Consider the following 17,629-nt stretch of genomic DNA (forward strand, 5'->3'; position numbering starts at 1 on the left):
GCTCGATGGAGCTAAACTATATAAAAAAAATTTGAGTAGTACAAAAGTATACAACTTATAGGTCTATACATAGACCAGGGGTTGGCAAACTTTTCGACTCACGGACCAATTATTTTCAAAAATTTTGAATTTGGCGAATAATTTTCTGACATTGAATGTTTTAAAATAGGTTTTCTTCCACAGAAAAACTAAAATTAAAAGAGAAAATATTACGATACTGTGTTTTTCCCAAAACGTAACACTGCTAAAGACATTTCGTTTATTATTCTCCTCAGGAAAAAAGCCACAATGACCACCGAAATCAGCCTGTTGGTGGTACCGATGCATCTGACTTTATTGGTGGGATATCCAAAAATACTTGGCTGAGATTGAAATAAGCAAAATTACTCGCAAAGGGTGGCAGAAGCTCAGCGTCAGTGCAATCTTTTATTACACAGTATATTAAAATATTATTTGAAAAAGTACTTAAGCTGACAATGCCGTTTAGGCGAAATTACTGTTTCTGTTTATTTAATAATAAAAAATCGCACTGACGCTGAGCTTCTGCCACTCTTTGCGAGTAATTTTGCTAACTTCCATCTCTCTGTTTTTGACCAACCTGTCGCTCATGCAAGTTTCAATTACAACTCTTAATTTACTGTCATCAGTTTGCATTTAGCTCGTGCCTTGTCTAAAAAGGAGGCTGTGTCTATAATGCTAAACAACATGCTTTTATGTCCGTATTTTTGAAATTTTTCGATAAATTTCCGAAGAAAATCGCGTGCAAACCACACAATTAACATTGTGATCTTATTGTCTGCCGTCGGCCAACCACCGAGGTATGTGAACAGGACTTTGGCTTCCAGGTTCCCAATTTATATGCAGCCGTAAATGGAGCAATGTTTGTCTATACCCGAGCAGCGGATCGCTCGGAATTCCGTTCGAGTTTTCATTGGCAGAAGATTCTTGTATCAATAGATGAGGAACGAGACACAATCGCGATGCAAGTGACGACACAATGGGTTATGATTTTATTTGTTTGCGGTAACCAATGTGACGGATTTGGACAACGTGGAATTAAGTTTTAATGTGGCGGATTTGGTTTGGAGATATCGAGTATTAATTTCAATTGGCCCAACTTGCAACTATATAAGGCATTTTTTCACCACGGGAAAATTCCACAGAAAATTCTGATTTTCGGCCAAATTGCATCCATACATGCAGCTTTTAGTTTGTTCGGAATCGCGCTGTTAATACAAAAATATTTAAGTTTTTTTCACCGAGATTTAAACTAAGTGCTCAAAACTACGATTTTGAATGCATAGCGACCTATGTTGAAAGATAAGATTTGATCACTTGTGGGTAATTGAATTCCTCCATGCAGAATTCCGCGAATATGGCGGTTTGAGAAAACTAGTGACTCAAAGGCCCCCAAGCTCGTGGGTCGGCTGGCCCCTCAAAAAAGGTCCCTTTTCCCCTCTGTCAACTGTAAACATACGTGAAAATAGGTTGTACAAAAAAATGATGTCAAATTATTTTATTTGACAAATGCTTTTTAATGCGACGCGACGAAAAATGATGATGGCATATAAGATGGCATTGCAATTATGATTCCAGAGGATATGAAACTTGATGTTTTTCTTTAAAAGTGAAGCATGACACTGAACACAGTTCAACTTGAGGTGTCTTGGAAATGATGCATTGACTTAAAAGCAAGGGCGTATACTGAGGAAGTTATAGTCAGTATAGTTTAAACACGCATTTCATTTAGTATTTCAGATAAATTATCGTCACAGGAAAGTGGCAAAAATGCTTTGATGGGGCGCGAACACACTTGATAAGGTTAAAAATTGCTGCCCTACATGGACTATTGGCGAGATCATATACCACCACTAAGGACTCTGTCGGCTCCGTCTAAGAATTCTTCGCCGACCTAAGTAACAGTGCAACAAAAAGGACGGTAACAGTATGAGGGAAGTCCCCTAGAAAATCACAGACTGAACGTCCGCGTCATCATCTGTTGTTTCCTCTTTAACTTCGTCTTGATAATTGGGATCCACACGAGGCCGCAAACGCCCAGCAACAGACCGATGGCCAGGCACACGGGCCCGGCCATTTGCACCGGGGTGAAGCCGGCGAAAAACAGCGCGGCAAAAGTGACCCCCAGCAGGAATATGAACCCCCCCACCGACATGAGCGCGATGGCTTTCCTGTAGTACTGTTTCCGAACGTTCGCCAGGCGCTCTTCGCCCTTCGCCGTGGCCCCGGCGGCCATGAAGGCGTCGGCCGAATTTGCCACCCTCACAAGACACACCACTGAATCTCGCGCGGTGTACTGTCGAGTCGAGCCGACGGGCTGTTGTTTTTTCGCCGCTTCGACAGTAAGCGAATTCGCTAGGTGTCGCGCTACTGTCAAGCCCCCGTTACAGTTTCCCAGGGGGACAGGGGAATTCCCCGGAACGTCCAATCGAGTTACGCCCGAAAATCTGGGGGCGTATTGTTCTTGGCGGGAATTGGTGACATTTTTGGGTGAAGATGCTGAGCTGTTGGTCTTGTGACGCGACGGCCGCTTGGTGTCGCCGGGGTCGCCGGTTCCGTTGTGGTGGCGTCGGCTCTTTGGCTCGCTCCTGTGGTGGGAACTGGCAGATGCAGTTAGTTTTGTGGTTTCCTCCACTGCTTTCGGCTAAAATTGACAAAAAACAGGAAATATGCGTTTAGTTTGCATTACATGGAGGCATTTGGCACTATGGCATTGATGCGTTTTCAAGCTCATGGCAAGTGTCACAAAAACTGCAATTTAAATCTTGTCAAAGATTTTAGCAAAAAAATACAAGTACTACGGCTATATAGCAGCATGATCACAGCAAAACTCAAATCTGACAACCCATCTAAACCTTTTCTAAAGATCCTGGCATCGCATCAAAGTCAAATCTACTTTTTCGGAACGTGAAACGAAACATCTAGCTCCCGGTGAGATTCGAACTCACGACTTTCGGTTAAGTAGGCCCAACGCTCTGCTGATCTAAACCTTTTCTGAAGATATAAGATCTCTGCTCGATAGCATACGGCCATGGCAGAAGTTATTAATCAGCTCGTAACTCGCACCAAAAGCAACCATCACTCAACAATTAAAAAACAATCATGCGCAGGTTCACCCCAACGCACACGACCGCACAATTTGGAGGGAATGCCGATCTAATGATCAACGGTTGATGAAGGTAAGTCATGTGAAGTCCACAAGGGAGCGCACGGATACGAGTGAAGAAATCCTTCGGGTGAAATTCTCACGAAATTATTCAAACTGAAATGGCGCGCTCATCCGACGAAATGTCGGTAATGGGATACTATTGATTAAAAATCCATTTTGGTCCATAGTTTGAATGTGCCAATCGAACTGACCATCAGTAGACTGGATATAACTCGCATTGATTCTCAGTTAATGAGGTTTCAACACACAAAATACTCAGGTCAAAATATTCGCCAACTTAATAGAGATCAAACACACTTCTCTTAGGTGCTTTGTTGGAGTTGCGTTGAAACTTTTTTGTTATTTTTTTTCAACAAGTGCGTGGTGAACAAAATTTGTGAGAACTTATCCATTAAAGTGTTCTTATACGTTATTAGCCTTGTAGCCACCGTAGCCCAGACCTGGACCACTATAGATAATTCTGATTCTCTAGTTTGGCGAATCAGAGCAAAATGTCGATAATTTAAATTCTAATCTAATTTGCCAAAACTAAGTAAGCTCTGATTCTAGTTCTGATATAATTTTCGGTTTGATCAAACACGTTACTTCTGACACGGTTTCACAAACACAGGTGAATTGTACATCACAATACGTGTCAATCTTGTCGTCAAAGTGTCGCCATGCTAATTCTAATCTAATTTAAGGAAAACCAAAGCAATTTCAATTTTATATCTAATCTATTTCAAAAAAGTTAAAAAAAATGCCGGTTGTCCAAGACTGACGCCTCCATAACCAAAAACCAACACATTTGTCCAAACTTTTTTTTGCATCATGTGTTAAATTCTCAATCCTCATCATAACCGAAATTGTTTACACCTAGAGCACCCCCGACGCCTAAACAAGGCGCCTGCACAGCGCAGTTTCTCCCAAACGCACGTTGAGGTTGCCATGGAAACGTCCTCATGGGCGTTGATTGACGCGGTGGAGATTGACAACGATTGAAACGTCGTTCGACAACGAGTCATTTGCGCGGTCGGCGTGGATGCGAGTGACTCTCGCCGACAGTTTATTGCCCGCGAGTGCCTGAATAATTAATGTTATGGAGCGGAACGGTGGCGCCGGCAACCTTCGGCCTCTACAAAGAAAGAAATGAGTAATGACAAAAATGTCGGGCAAAAAAATTACCCGAAGCCACCAACGAGTAGTGACTAATGGAAACATGAGGTTAAACATGAGTGAAAATTCACAGGCACTTAAGTTACACAGAATCGAAGTTTTGTAGGTATTTATTCCAACAATCGTTTGTGTAATGCTTTACTGAGCCTAATTCTTCAGTCGGTATTTTCTTGTTTTTTTTAGGACAGACGCAAAAAACACATAACCTTATTGCGCTGTTTGACAACTGTGGCAATTACTCAACTTGACACGTTTTAACGCTGGCAACTCGTGTACATATAGGATTTTATAATTTATTTTTTGGGGGGTCAAAATTTTTCACTGAATTGCTTTCAGTTCCGAGAATAAAGGTTGACTAACAATATAATTATAACATGGACCACGTTCCGACAAAAACTTATCCCACCATCAGAGGAAGCTGCGATCTTATTCATTATGTTCAGGCAAACAGATCCTGTTCCAACCTCTCAACAACTTTGCGTTTTAAATCGAAATGACTCTGCAGCAGCAACAGCCATCCTGGCGCATTATAATGTTGCTAATTAGCTTGAGACAACTTCATGACATTTTAGTCAAACCCCTCTCTCGGTCGATTTTTTGGTAACAAGGTTAGACAATGGGGTCTTGAATTTCGTTTAAACAAAGGTCATGCTCTTAACCAGGAAACCCGCACATTTTTACGCCTCCACCCCATCGACCAACTTTGACATTTAACTTGGCAGAAAACACATATATCCCCTAACCAGCCGACTTCAATCTGAAACCTTCTGTTATAAAATAGTAACTTCCAAACCTAATGAATTTGGGTCGCTGGTAAACGTCAATGCTCAGTAGGGCAGTATTATCCCCTTAGATTATATACTTTCCAACACGTCTGTCATAGCGGCATATTTTGAGGTTTAGCCTGTAATTTTGTATTATAGTTGTTCTCGAAATATCGCAAATTGCTGCAACGCACCACGGCGTTTGACAATCGGAGCAATCCTTTACAAAAGGGTTTGCACCACTTTCAGATCTGCATTACTGCTCAACTGTCCAAAAGTAACGAAATTTGCACAACTATATTTCACTTTTCCAAGAGAGCTTTTTGGGAATGTCAGCAATCCGCACTGCATACAATTAAAAACCTATTTTTATATGGTACAAAAAAAAACATTGCTAAACTGATACGCTGTTGGTTTTAGCTTTTGCTTGGTTCCGGCGGGTTACACCTAGTTTGGTACCCAATTGTTGACGTTTGAAGTCATGCTTGGCTATTTAGCTGACAAAATCGTGGAAAGTCGCACGTTAGCTGCACTGATGACACCCGTTAGTTCGAAACAGTGGCCCTGTCTGCAGCTGAACGTAAAACAGATACAACGGCTACCGGAACCTTACCCAAATGCCAATCAATAAGGGGAATTACAACGGGTAAAATGCAAGCATTTTCCCAAAAAAATCGCTCTGGGTGGCCACGTCTGTCAAAGACATTCGTAAATCGCTGTTGAAAATCTACGCACGTTCAAACTCAGTAATCCAATAATACACCTTTACTGGTGACCTCGGCTCGCCTTAATTTGTGATTCAGAAAAGCATTTCGTTTCCGACGAGCGAATGTGCTGCAAAGGGTTGCATCAGGTATGGAACAACAAGGCACGATAATCGTTTGTTTCACAGGAAAGGGGAGAACGACACAATTCGATACAGTTCGAGGGTATGGCATAGTTTTGCTGCATTATTTATGGAAGGTCCCGCAACCTGGCGAACGATCTGCTTTCAAGACGACACAAACTTTTGAAGCGGGGTGCTTGACAGCGATGTGAATGGAGGAAAAAAATACATATTAAAAACAAGCAGGTTGCATTTAAAATACGTATGGTAGTTTCTTTTGCGCAATTTTTATGATTACCCGAGGCAATTTACGGAAGAAATTGTACGTGCAACATTCAGGAAATGTAGCATTTACGAACAAAAGGCCTTGCAGCACCGGGCATTGAAAACTACGAAAGTGATGTTCCACAACCGCCCAGTTTTTACCGGTTCCCCAATATGAATTGTTTTCACGGAATTCATCCGGTGCGAAGTGCATATTTTAGCTTTATTTAACTAGCAGGCTTCGCCGCCCAGGCATTGCAGCTTGTTAGAAAAAGTGGCTGATCCAGCTATAAGCTGCAATGCCTGCTGATACGAAAGCTGCAAAACCGATCCGATATAGCTCTGATCACCAAGTTAAGGACCTGCGCAGTGGGGCGACCCTGCCAATCGATCATGCGTTTGCATGAAACATTACTGCGTTATTGAATTTATTTTTTTATAAGTGTGTACTTTTCATTACATTTTAGATAAAGTTTCACAATATTACCAGCCCAAAAAAGTTGTTTTGAAACTTTTCTGTCAGCAAAGGAACCACCAAAGTTACCGATTTAATACTACACGAAGTATATCCACACATACTAAAACTCAATGTTGTACTTCTGACTTGCGCGAACAAGATTACAATCAACTGAAAAGCATCGGGGTGCAGTTAACATATGCTATGGGATTAAACATTTAGATTAAAAATGCGAGACCTGTATTTCGTCTGCCCGTACAGCTGGACATCTAAAAAGCGACTTCTTTTTTAACTTTAGAAACGGAAGCAAAGGTTGCGAGACGACTGATTCTCCCCGCACATGTGACGTAACAATCGATCATAGAACGCGCGCATTATTGCGCCGTTCGATTTTCTTTTACTATTCAATTAGCGATGGCGCACGCGAGCCCAACGCTGACAGCATCGGGAAAGCTATTTCTGCATTCATTTAACTTTCAAAATGTTTTTGATGCTGATTAACTTGGCCAGGCGGCCGGGGATCAACTCGAAAACACGACCGAACGCCGTATCGACATTTATACGATTTCTTTCCCTCATCGATCTTTATCGAAAAAAAACGCCGATGGAAATTAATCATAACAGTTTCTCGTTTAGAGTTAATTGTGGATTTTAATGACTTTTGATCAAAGGCGATAACTCGGTTATGACTCAGAGCAACGCAAAACACAATTCTTGCAAAATAATCTTGTTATTATACATCCTCATATTCACAGACTTCTCCCTTTTCAGGCTGCAATTGAAACAGCTGAAAAAAACAAACACTTCGAAAACCAACACCGTATGGACCCCTGCTAGGGCGACTCGTGCTTCGCCTGTCTATGATTTATTGCAGCGAAGGGCCAACGATGAATTCTCGCGAAGGTTGCGACGCCCACCAGATGATGGCTATCTGTCCTCACGATTTGCACAAAGTCGGCGAAAGAATCCACAGAGGTTATGCAAATTCGATTCGTAATCCAAATATTTACCTCACTGTGGTTACGAGCTATGAGATAAAGAGCTAATTTTCTGCGAAAGGGCTGACGTGTTCGTGTTTCCCAAAACTGAGGTACAAACTTTTCTGAACTGGGTAATATTCGTTCGCAAACGTGTGCGTTTTACTCGAGGAGCTACGCGCAAATTAGTGAAGCTGTATACGTGTATGTTTATACATGTTTTATTCAGCGACATCATTTCAAACCACGCAGCTACGTAATTTTAGGGAAAAGATAAACCTATGTATATCTTAAAGATGGAAAATTTGAATAACCTTGAGGTTTTACGCATTTGTCTTTGCATCCACGACTCTAAAAACTGGAAGAACGTCTTCATGCAAAATCGATTTAAAAGCTAAAACCCCAGCAGTCCTGCGCCAAAAACAACATGCCACTACCTGAACAGCAGGGCGTTCTAAATGCAAACTTTGTCATTCCGCTATTTGTTTGTTTATATCAGAAAGAGATCTTTCAGAAATATAGAACAAGACCCGCTGTAAGAGACAAATTTTCAAATCTCCTTCATTAAAGTAAACAACTGTGCATCGAATATTAGGACTTATGACGTCAAAGTCTAAAAGTTTTTTTCTTAAATTCGACAGTTTTCCTAATTTGACCTTATCGTAAATAAGCCGTCGGCGCTTTGCCGCAAAAGCCACAACGAGACCTATATACAGTCCGCGTACTCTTGCCCTGTGTTAACCTTGCACATTTGTACTTAAAACGCCCTAATATTTGCTATTCACTTAATACACAAGAACTGCGGTACAGCCCCAAAAACATGTGCAGTATCAAGCGGGATGTCACCGGTAAAACCTTTTTCAGAAGGTGCACACGCACTTAACCCACGATATGACACCAACAAACTTTTCCACTCCCCTCTCTGGACATTGCACAAAGTCAGGCAGTGCGTATCGAATTTCAATATTTTAGTGCGGTTCTTTGACGTCATTAAAAATTGATGGCCACCTTCCTCCAAGTGCGAAGCCCGTCGAGGCGAAACCAACCCTGCTCCCTTTGTGTTGCCAGTTTCCTTGTAGCACTTTTCCCGACACGCTCCAGTGGTTTTTGCGCGGTTGTTTTTTGCTTTTTTGAATAGGCGTTGCTGATTGGCTCACAACGTTGTTGTTAGTTATAGAAATAAATAATTTTAACTTTGTTGAGGCAGGGGGTTGTAGAATTATTATTTCTTTTGCAGACTCTTTGCAACGAGCGTTTTCGCCGTCCTGAAGCTAGTTCCAAGAAATTTTGACACAATATTGGTTTCAAGTAGCACCTTGATCTCGCTTTCACTTGAATAGTAACATTGTATATGTTCTGCGTTTTATGGAACAATATTGGTTATTTGCAAGTTCGAAGAAAAAAATGAAATTGCTGCAAAATAAATAGGAATTGCAATTCTGGCAGCAAAAAAATGGCAGTTTATTTGCTGCAAATTTGTCCTTCCCTGTGCATTATAATTACACATTACATTTTATGAAAGTTATAATGTTTTTTGTCGGCTCACGCACGGTGGTGCCAACAGTGTGTGATCCAGAAAATCAAATCGATGGCAGACGATTAGCTTAATTTAGTCATAGGACTTAAATCCGCAGTAAGAATAGCAATGCGCTGTTGAAAATGGTAATACCTTTTTTCGCCAAGCAATCTTTTTGGAAGAACCTGACGTACGCATTTTATGATTTTACAACAGTGGAAGGCAAACTCCATTAAAAGCGCCATGTTTTTAAAGGTAAGATATTCGTAAAATTATCCCACAATTACAATAAAAACGCCACAGTTAAACATTTGACAAGTTTCATTAGTTTAATTTTGTCATGGTCAAATAAATATTTAATGCCAAGCTACGGAAATGGAGCCAATGCATCAACCAATCTATTGATTTTGGCTGGGGGAATATTACCTTTCAAAAATGATTTATTTGTCAGCTTAGGGAATTGGGGTTGATTTCACAGAACAACAATTTAAAAAAACACATTGTGACGTAACACACCAAACTCAAATCTTATCGAAAGCAGATTTAAAAAAAAAACGAAAAAGGGAGGTCCTGCGATTGCCTTGGTGTCGTCAACAAGGGGCCCGCCGAGAGAGAATGGTATAGAATAACTGTATTTCACAGTTTGTTAAACCAGTGGTCAAACATCAGCGACTGCAGTTGCAGGAGTTCAAAAAATATTGATTTTCGGGCCTGCGCTGAGCCTAAAAAAGCCGTGAGGTGAAATAATCGAAAATTCACGCGTCTCTAAGTAGTCTGAGTCCCATGGGCTTACAGCGCCGAGCTATCGCCAAGGGCGCAATTAATCCCGATCGGAGGGGTATCCACTCTCTCGTTACGAAGAGAGCGAGCTCCTGTGGGTTTTGCAGCTGAGTAGATCCTGATCGAAACTGGAGATATTGTGGGCCCATTAGTGCCGCGAGTAATTTGGCAAATGATTAATCAGCGTGGCCAGGGGGACGGGGCGATGACGGGAGTTGGAACTTCAAAGATGTTGACTGGGAAACTTACTTCGGGCGAAAAAAAAACCCCTAGGACCTGAAGAATGTCTCGCTTTCCTAATTAGCAAAGATCCTTTTTTAAGTTTCCGCAACTTATATAGGGCAAAACGGAAAAACAAAATTTTGACGAATATTTGTTTACTGCTTTAACAACGAGGCAGTACTCGTTAAGGTGTTTTAATTGGTCAATGGAGAGAAAGAACGACGTCCAAGACAAATGTGTTTTGATGGTTATACTATGATAAAAAAAATTACGTTTTTTTACATATTCTATTGAATTAAATCATATTTTTTTTTGAAAACTACTATTTCACAGTAACATTGCTGTTGAGTTTCGTGTGAATGCAATTAACGTACTAGACAGGGCATTGTGTGCGTGCTGAGCATTTTTTCACTTTTTGCGGTAAATCTAATAATGACAATCGTAATAATCAAGGAAAAGGAGCAACAGCATTTTCAGCAATATACGTATATTTTAAATATACTAAGGGAAAATGTCATAAAGACCACAGGAATCAGTCTGTGCTGCTTGGTGGTGCCGATACACATGGCTTCACTGGTCAGATAATCAAAATTACTCACGAAGAGTACGAACAGCGCCCGTGTGATCTCTATCTAAAATCTATTGAAATCGAGATCGCGATCAGGTGCAGTGTTTTTTTTTACTTTACGAACACCATCAGCTTTTATTATTTTGGTTTAAGATTGGAACCAACCGCTGTTTGCTTTGCTTGGATCGATGCCAAACATATCTCCAGTAAAGTCAAATCTAAGAACAGAGGCCGTGCCGCAGGGATCGGACATGTGACAAAGACAACAAGAGCCAAAAAATGAAACACGTGCAGCCTTTGCATTGTAAAAATACATAATTCATTGGATGAGCGCAACGCATAAATACGACATTTCGACCCTGACGGGTTTTACCCTTTTCTGCTTGGGCCAAAGTAAGCAATTTAGCTCCGCATTCGACCATGCTATATGCAGCGAGCGCCGCCGAAAATTATTCTAGATTTGCCAGTGAATTATTTATCAATAGTTGTCGCCCGAAAGTAAAATTTAGGTGGACTAAAGTGTCGCGTCCAGCTCCGCGAAACAAGCGAATTTAATAAATTTTCTCATAACAATTTGGGACACATTATAGCCGTTGAATTTACCGGAACGTCTTACTTTCAGCACCGAGTAGAACTCGGCTAATCCGGTTTCTGTTCACCAGGCACTTTTTTTTAACAAGTGATTTTTTCAATTACGCTGTCTCTTTTATGCTACTCACAAAATAATTTTATTCGCCTCGTTAGGACGCACACTAGTTGGAACTACAAAGATAATACTCATTTTTTCTTGATTTTCAAAAGCATTTTTCTCTCAGAAAAGGGCGAAGATAAAAAACATTTTGTTCATACCGAATCAGCTGGGATAATCTGACTAATAATCAGCTTATCTGATGTCATAATTTAATTCCTAATCTACCTTCATTTTTTAGTTAAAACATTGCTTGTTTAAGTTAACACATACTTGTACAAAGTTTAAGTTACCTTTGTTAATAGCGACACTCTTCTCGGCATCTTCTTGTTAAAACTCACACCAACCCAATACAATATTGACAAACATCACAATAACATGTTATCGCACCGCAGCAAACAGGCCTACAGGCTCTATTGAATTTTGTCATACCAAACAATGCCTGCAGCCATCTGAGCCTTTTTTAAATCATATTCTCACCACAATTACCACCTGCTGCAAACATGTCGCTGTCTCGCGCAAATGCGTCATTCCATATTCAAGTGCGTTGTTTCGTGCCAAAAACCAAGTCTTCATGTGTCACGTTGGGCGCTCGGCACCCAATAATACGTTAAAAAAACAAATTTTACCAAAGTACACAAACACGGGTCATGTGCAAGAGTTCGGTAATACATTTTATTCCCGTGTATGTCAAATGACGTAATTGACACGAATAAATGAGGTTTTGTCAAGGGACTTTACCTCAGCGAAAGAAATTTTGATACATGTCTTCACTGCCATCTCGTGGCCATGCCATAAAGGCGCGAAGCGAGCTATTCCACTTTTGCCTAATTCTTTTACTGACATGATGCAAATTCCCCTTGTCCAAATAAACCGCCGTAAACGAAGAATTGTTAATTGCCACGCCCAGACCTGAATCCTTATATCAACAGAAAAACAAATAGAGCTGTGTTCTCCACAGCATAAAATCATACATATTCCGCACGACATATTTTATTCGGGATTCTGGTCAATTCAATTTCCTTAAGCGTTACGCTGCATGTACAGTACTTAGCTTTGCAAGTATGCATAGGTAGACATGCCATATTTTTTCTACAAACTGGCATACTTCCATAAAAAATCATTTACATAAGTGTTAATTTGGTTACTTAAATCACATTGTAACTATAGAGTAGTGGATAGTGCATAAATATGCTTTTACAATTTGCGAACCGGTTGTTAAACATGGAAGCCTTGTTTATTTTGGTTCCATATTTTTCTGACAAAACCTTCCTCTAAATTTGAATGCCACCACTGAGAACATGGGTTTGCAAAAACGGGACGCCTGTACACTGTGTTCGACCAAGCATCCATATGCTACCATGAACAGCAAGTTGACTGACTGCCTATAACCGGAACATTTTGGCAAATCGGCCAAGACTGAATTTAAGCCGCGACTGTCATAACTAAAACGTGACTAATAACCTAAATTACAACGGCAATTATTCTTCAAAAATTTCATTTGCTTTCCCAGTTTTAAAACTTACCTTTAATTTCCGACTGGCAGCAACTCCAGCTCTCATGGTTGTCTTTGTTGCGCCACAATCGTCACTAATCCAGCATTGCAAAACCTCTCGCTAAAGGTTGGCTCTAATTACATTGATTATTTGGAGCTGCCAAGAAATAACAAGGTCAAGTTCAGTATATGAAAAGAAGTGTACAAAATAGTCCCGAATTTTACAGCTAGTTGTTACAAGTTTCGACTAAGGATTTGCTTATATACGTCGAAATAAAGGTGTCTGAGACTCTAATAAGTTACTGTAAGTTTTTCGGCACTGCTTATTGTTACGCCAAGTTACGTGCAAGTAACGCACATAATTAAGCGAAAATGCAACTAATGCTAAATAGTCCGTACATCAGAGCTTCTTAAACTGTTTTCTTCTGTTTGATCCCATATTAAGAAACATGGTTTCTTGCCACCCCTCAGTGAGTCTTATACGTTGCCGATAATAGAACAATCAACGACCCATTGGAAATCTTTGGGGTTATTTTTGCGTTTGCGACCACGAAATTAAATTAGTGGCCAATAGTTTAAGAAGCTCTGCTCTTATGCATGGCCACTTATTCAACGAGTAAAGGCATCTATTGGACGTCTGGCCTATAGAGTGTTGCGTAATTTCATTCCGAAACCGTCGAAAAATCGCCATTATCAAGTTTTGGCACTGTCGGGGGCGAGGCAATTGGCAACAATTGATTCGATTACAATCCCCTTAGAACATATTTGATTGGCTTCTGGTAAGCGAACGAAGGCAACTTGCGCTTTGCTCGCAATTACCTTTCCTTCTTCACTCATTATGGCGCACAAATTGCGTCCGTCTCAGAATTTGTTACCATCGATTGTAGATACACAAGGGAAATGGATTTCTCGCCAGGACCATTGGAAGCCAAGAAGTTAAAATAGATTGATGCTTAGGCACGCTCTTAAATTTTGCGTAGCGCATTTATGACTATCTCGGTGGGTATGTTGGTCGTGGCCGCAACATTTCAATCATAAAATGCAGCGCCAGAACAACTTAAGTGTGAATAAACAAACAAATGATATTGGAAAACATTGGCATTAAAGTGCTTGCTTTCGACAAAAAGATTTCCCCCACAAAAAGATTTACCCAGGTGGTTTAAAACCTAAAGATAGTCGATTGCATTCCGTGCATACTAGCTGACAAAATTAAAAAAGTTTTTTTACAATGACGAGCGGCTGCTTTAACTTGTATTTTATACAGAACTGTTGTTAACTCCGGACTCTCGCAAAAGTTTCGTGCATAAAGATTTAAGATTTTTAGGCAAGCAACGCTTTAAAAATGCTTCCGGGTAAATAAATGTTGCTTTTATAAAAACATTTGCTTTGTTACAACTATTGGAAAGGAACAATTATATTAGTTTCTGCGTTGCTCCACGAAGCACATTTCTGCTGATTCTGTTATAACTAACTCCCTTCAATGCTTGATGTAAATTTAACTGCGAGTTGTAGACTGGCCACAAAGTTTAAACTTTTGCAATAACAGGCTTACGACAAACAATTATCTTTGAATCAACGACCACAGTAAACTTCTGTTGCAGAATAGTATCTCCTGCTCAGCATATCAAGTCATTCGTGCCAACTGCTTTGCCAACTTGGAAGGCCTTTTCTAACTTACATTTATTACGTAAACTAACAAAGAAACAATAAGGATAACGAAGTTGACGTTGTCGTACGTCTGATCTGTATTTCTACAACGTTGTTACTGACGTCGGTCCTTCGAGATATTAGCAGTTATCCTGGCAAACAACCACTATGTCTTGTAATAACAACAGTGCCGCTTCTTGTTTCCTTATTATTCTGGCGGTCTGCAGACCGTTTAACAAAAAGTCTAGCTTTAATTATTCATGTGCGGCCACTTAACTGCAGCAGGCCGGGTCACCACTTCCATCGCTTTTTATTAATTGAGAACAGTGGCACGGAGCCTACAGCTGGTGTTATTCTTATTTAGGTTAATATTCGTCAAATGTGTATCGGAATATAGGTCAGACTTTTTCCTCGCTATCTTCTTAACTTTCGTTGCATTATGCATGACAAAATCAGGCCTATTGGCTGTAAATCTGTGGAATCGGACACTGCCTCTTTTCGAATACAATTATTCTACTTGCGGCTCAAACTTTGCTGTTCTGATCATCCATAAACTATTCTATAATGACCCAAAAAGATTATTTCGGCGATTCTGCGGAGTTTTAATAAAAAGCTAAATGCTCAGCGCAAAAATAATCGTAAATGATAAGACTATTGAAAATTGGTTTTGACCACCAGGTATCATGTAGAATACTAAACTATTTGTTCCAAATCTGTAGTTCCAATTTTTCTTCAGCTTTTTGCGGTAAGCTTACTGATCACTAAATGACTACAAAACCACGCGATCTTTTAAACCCACTGAACTTGTCGGTTCCAATAATAGGCGCTATCGGATAATCGACAAACCATCAAGGCACGGATAAATGACCACCGACATCACTAACGTGCTCCAACGAGCAAGGGCTCCTTGGAGAACATGCGGTCGTGCGGTATTGCGGCATTTTTTTGCGCTTGCTTAATATCTGACAGCTCCATCGATCCATTATTAATGGCTTGTTTGACATAAATTGCGAGCTGAAGTTATGAGACCGATTCGTAGCGTACTTTTTAATAATCCAAATCGAGCCGTGGGATCGATCCATTTCGATTTGTGTAATCATGCTGCGACGGAAACACTTTAAGAAAACGGATGTGAATACCTCGCATTTTTAACGATGCGGCCTTAAACTGTAATTTTCTTGCGCATTGTTAATTGCTTGTTTACACGCATTTGCAAATCAGCGTACTTTCTCTTCTAAACAATGTGTTTTGCCACACCCACAATTACGCACACATTGGTCGAAGACTTCCTTTTGAATGCTACTTTAAATATTCTCTTTATCGCCATCGTGCGATCAACATGTTTTGCTGTGTGCAATAATCCTATTTTAGTGAAACATTTTATGTAAAGACGCCAACATGGCAGGTGAAACTGACGGATGGGATAGTGTGAAACTCCACAGTTGAATTTCGTTGAAAAAAACTGTCCTCTGTACATATCGATTGACCAAAACATACGCCACTGTATTTCAGGCAAAATCCTGATTAGCAACATGCAAGGTCTGTAGGTACTCCACCAAAATTTTTCATCAGCTCAAAACAAAGCTTTGCAACAAAACTTCTGCACAAAGCAAAAAAAGGTTTTCATAAAATTTATATAAATTCATATAACAATGTATGAGCGACAATTCAACTTTATTAAAACAGGCACTTTTTTGAAAAATTTGACACCAATATTATATCAGACCATGTATAACAATATTATAGTTTTTAATCCCGACAAAATCAGTGGTTTCCAATTTGCTGCTGCCATTCCCAGGACATTGAAGTTCTTTCTTCAGAACTTTCTGGCATAGAAACTCCAACAAGGGATGATGGGTCGAATACTTTTTGCAAAAAATCAGACACAGCTTTCTGGTAATTGGGGGAACAACACCAGGTGTCGTTATGCGTACCGCCAGCGATTTGCAGGATGGCCGACCTCGGGTTGTGGGCATTTTCATACAGTGCACGCACAGCCTTTGTTCCCACCACCTCATCCTTATCACCAAATATGAAGAGAATCGGAACATGAATGTCTCTAACCTTATCTATGGACTCAAACTTATTCTTGAAACAAAATTTAGGCAGGAACTTAAGAAATGGAAAGATGGATTGAAAAAGATGGACTGCTGTGTCTGGAATATTTGTGAACGTGTTTTCAACTATTACAGCAGCCACACGACCTTTGGCCCACTGCGACCTAGATGCCAAATGTATAGCAACAGCTCCACCAAGGGAGTGGCCGTAAAGGACAATTTTGTTTGTGTTAATGTCTTGACGTGTGTGTAAATACTGGATTGCTGCTTCTCCATCCATATAAAGTCCACTTTCTGAAGGAGTTCCACTGCTTTTGCCATACCCACGATAGTCAAGCATCAAAACATTTACTCCGCAAGTTACATAAAGTGGTAAGGCACTGGGTAACCCAGCATTTCCTGAAAAAAAAAGTCTAGTCAAATCTCTTCAAAGTACAATTAGCACAAATTTAAACAATAAAATACAAATGTCAAGTAAAATTAATGCAAAACTTTCCACATGCTACCTGCATTTCCATGGAAATGAACAAGAGTGGGTGCATCTTTGCGAGTTTCAACATTTTGCATCAGAAAAAAGCCATGTAAATTTACTCCATCTGCTGTCTTTACATTCACTACATCATAAGGATAAACAGCAGGTGGTGCACCCACATACATCCTTGCATTTTCTGGCATTTCGGGGTGGTAAAGCAACATATCTTGGGCTTGATACAAAATCCCAAGAAAGAATATCACAATGAATGTCAGCAAAACAAAGTTAATCACTCCTGTAATAACTTGGCCATAGTTAATGTAGATGAGTGTCATGGGCAGAAGAAGGAAAGGTGCATAGGAGGTGGTTTGCTTGAAGTAATGTCCCAACAGATGGAAACACCATCTTAGTCTTGAGTTTTTGATTAAGGGGGTTGATTTCACAAGTCTTGTGTAGCTACTGTGGGTTCTTGAAAGCAGTAAGTTCAAAAACTTCATTGTCATTAAGTTATACCCTACTCCAACATAATTTTTTGCCACTTAGCAAAAAAACAG

The 17,629-nt window shown here is 40.2% G+C and overlaps 2 protein-coding genes across 2 annotated transcripts; both read right to left on the minus strand.

Moving 5' to 3' along the window:
- Positions 1-1,969: 1,969 nt before the first annotated feature.
- Positions 1,970-12,966, minus strand: LOC145907270 (uncharacterized). Its single transcript, XM_082994695.1, has 2 exons — positions 12,931-12,966; positions 1,970-2,662 (listed from the first exon to the last, which is right to left on the minus strand). Exons 1-2 carry the CDS (start codon positions 12,964-12,966, stop codon positions 1,970-1,972), a joined length of 729 nt encoding a protein of 242 aa, XP_082850821.1.
- Positions 12,967-16,063: 3,097 nt separating this feature from the next.
- Positions 16,064-17,608, minus strand: LOC145905901 (protein ABHD13-like). Its single transcript, XM_082993222.1, has 2 exons — positions 17,110-17,608; positions 16,064-17,002 (listed from the first exon to the last, which is right to left on the minus strand). The coding sequence occupies exons 1-2, from the start codon at positions 17,576-17,578 to the stop codon at positions 16,311-16,313; spliced, it is 1,161 nt and encodes a 386-aa protein (XP_082849348.1). The 5' UTR covers positions 17,579-17,608; the 3' UTR covers positions 16,064-16,310.
- Positions 17,609-17,629: the final 21 nt, after the last annotated feature.

This window comes from Ascidia mentula, chromosome 6, assembly GCF_947561715.1.
Source record: "Ascidia mentula chromosome 6, kaAscMent1.1, whole genome shotgun sequence".
NCBI lineage: Eukaryota > Metazoa > Chordata > Ascidiacea > Phlebobranchia > Ascidiidae > Ascidia > Ascidia mentula.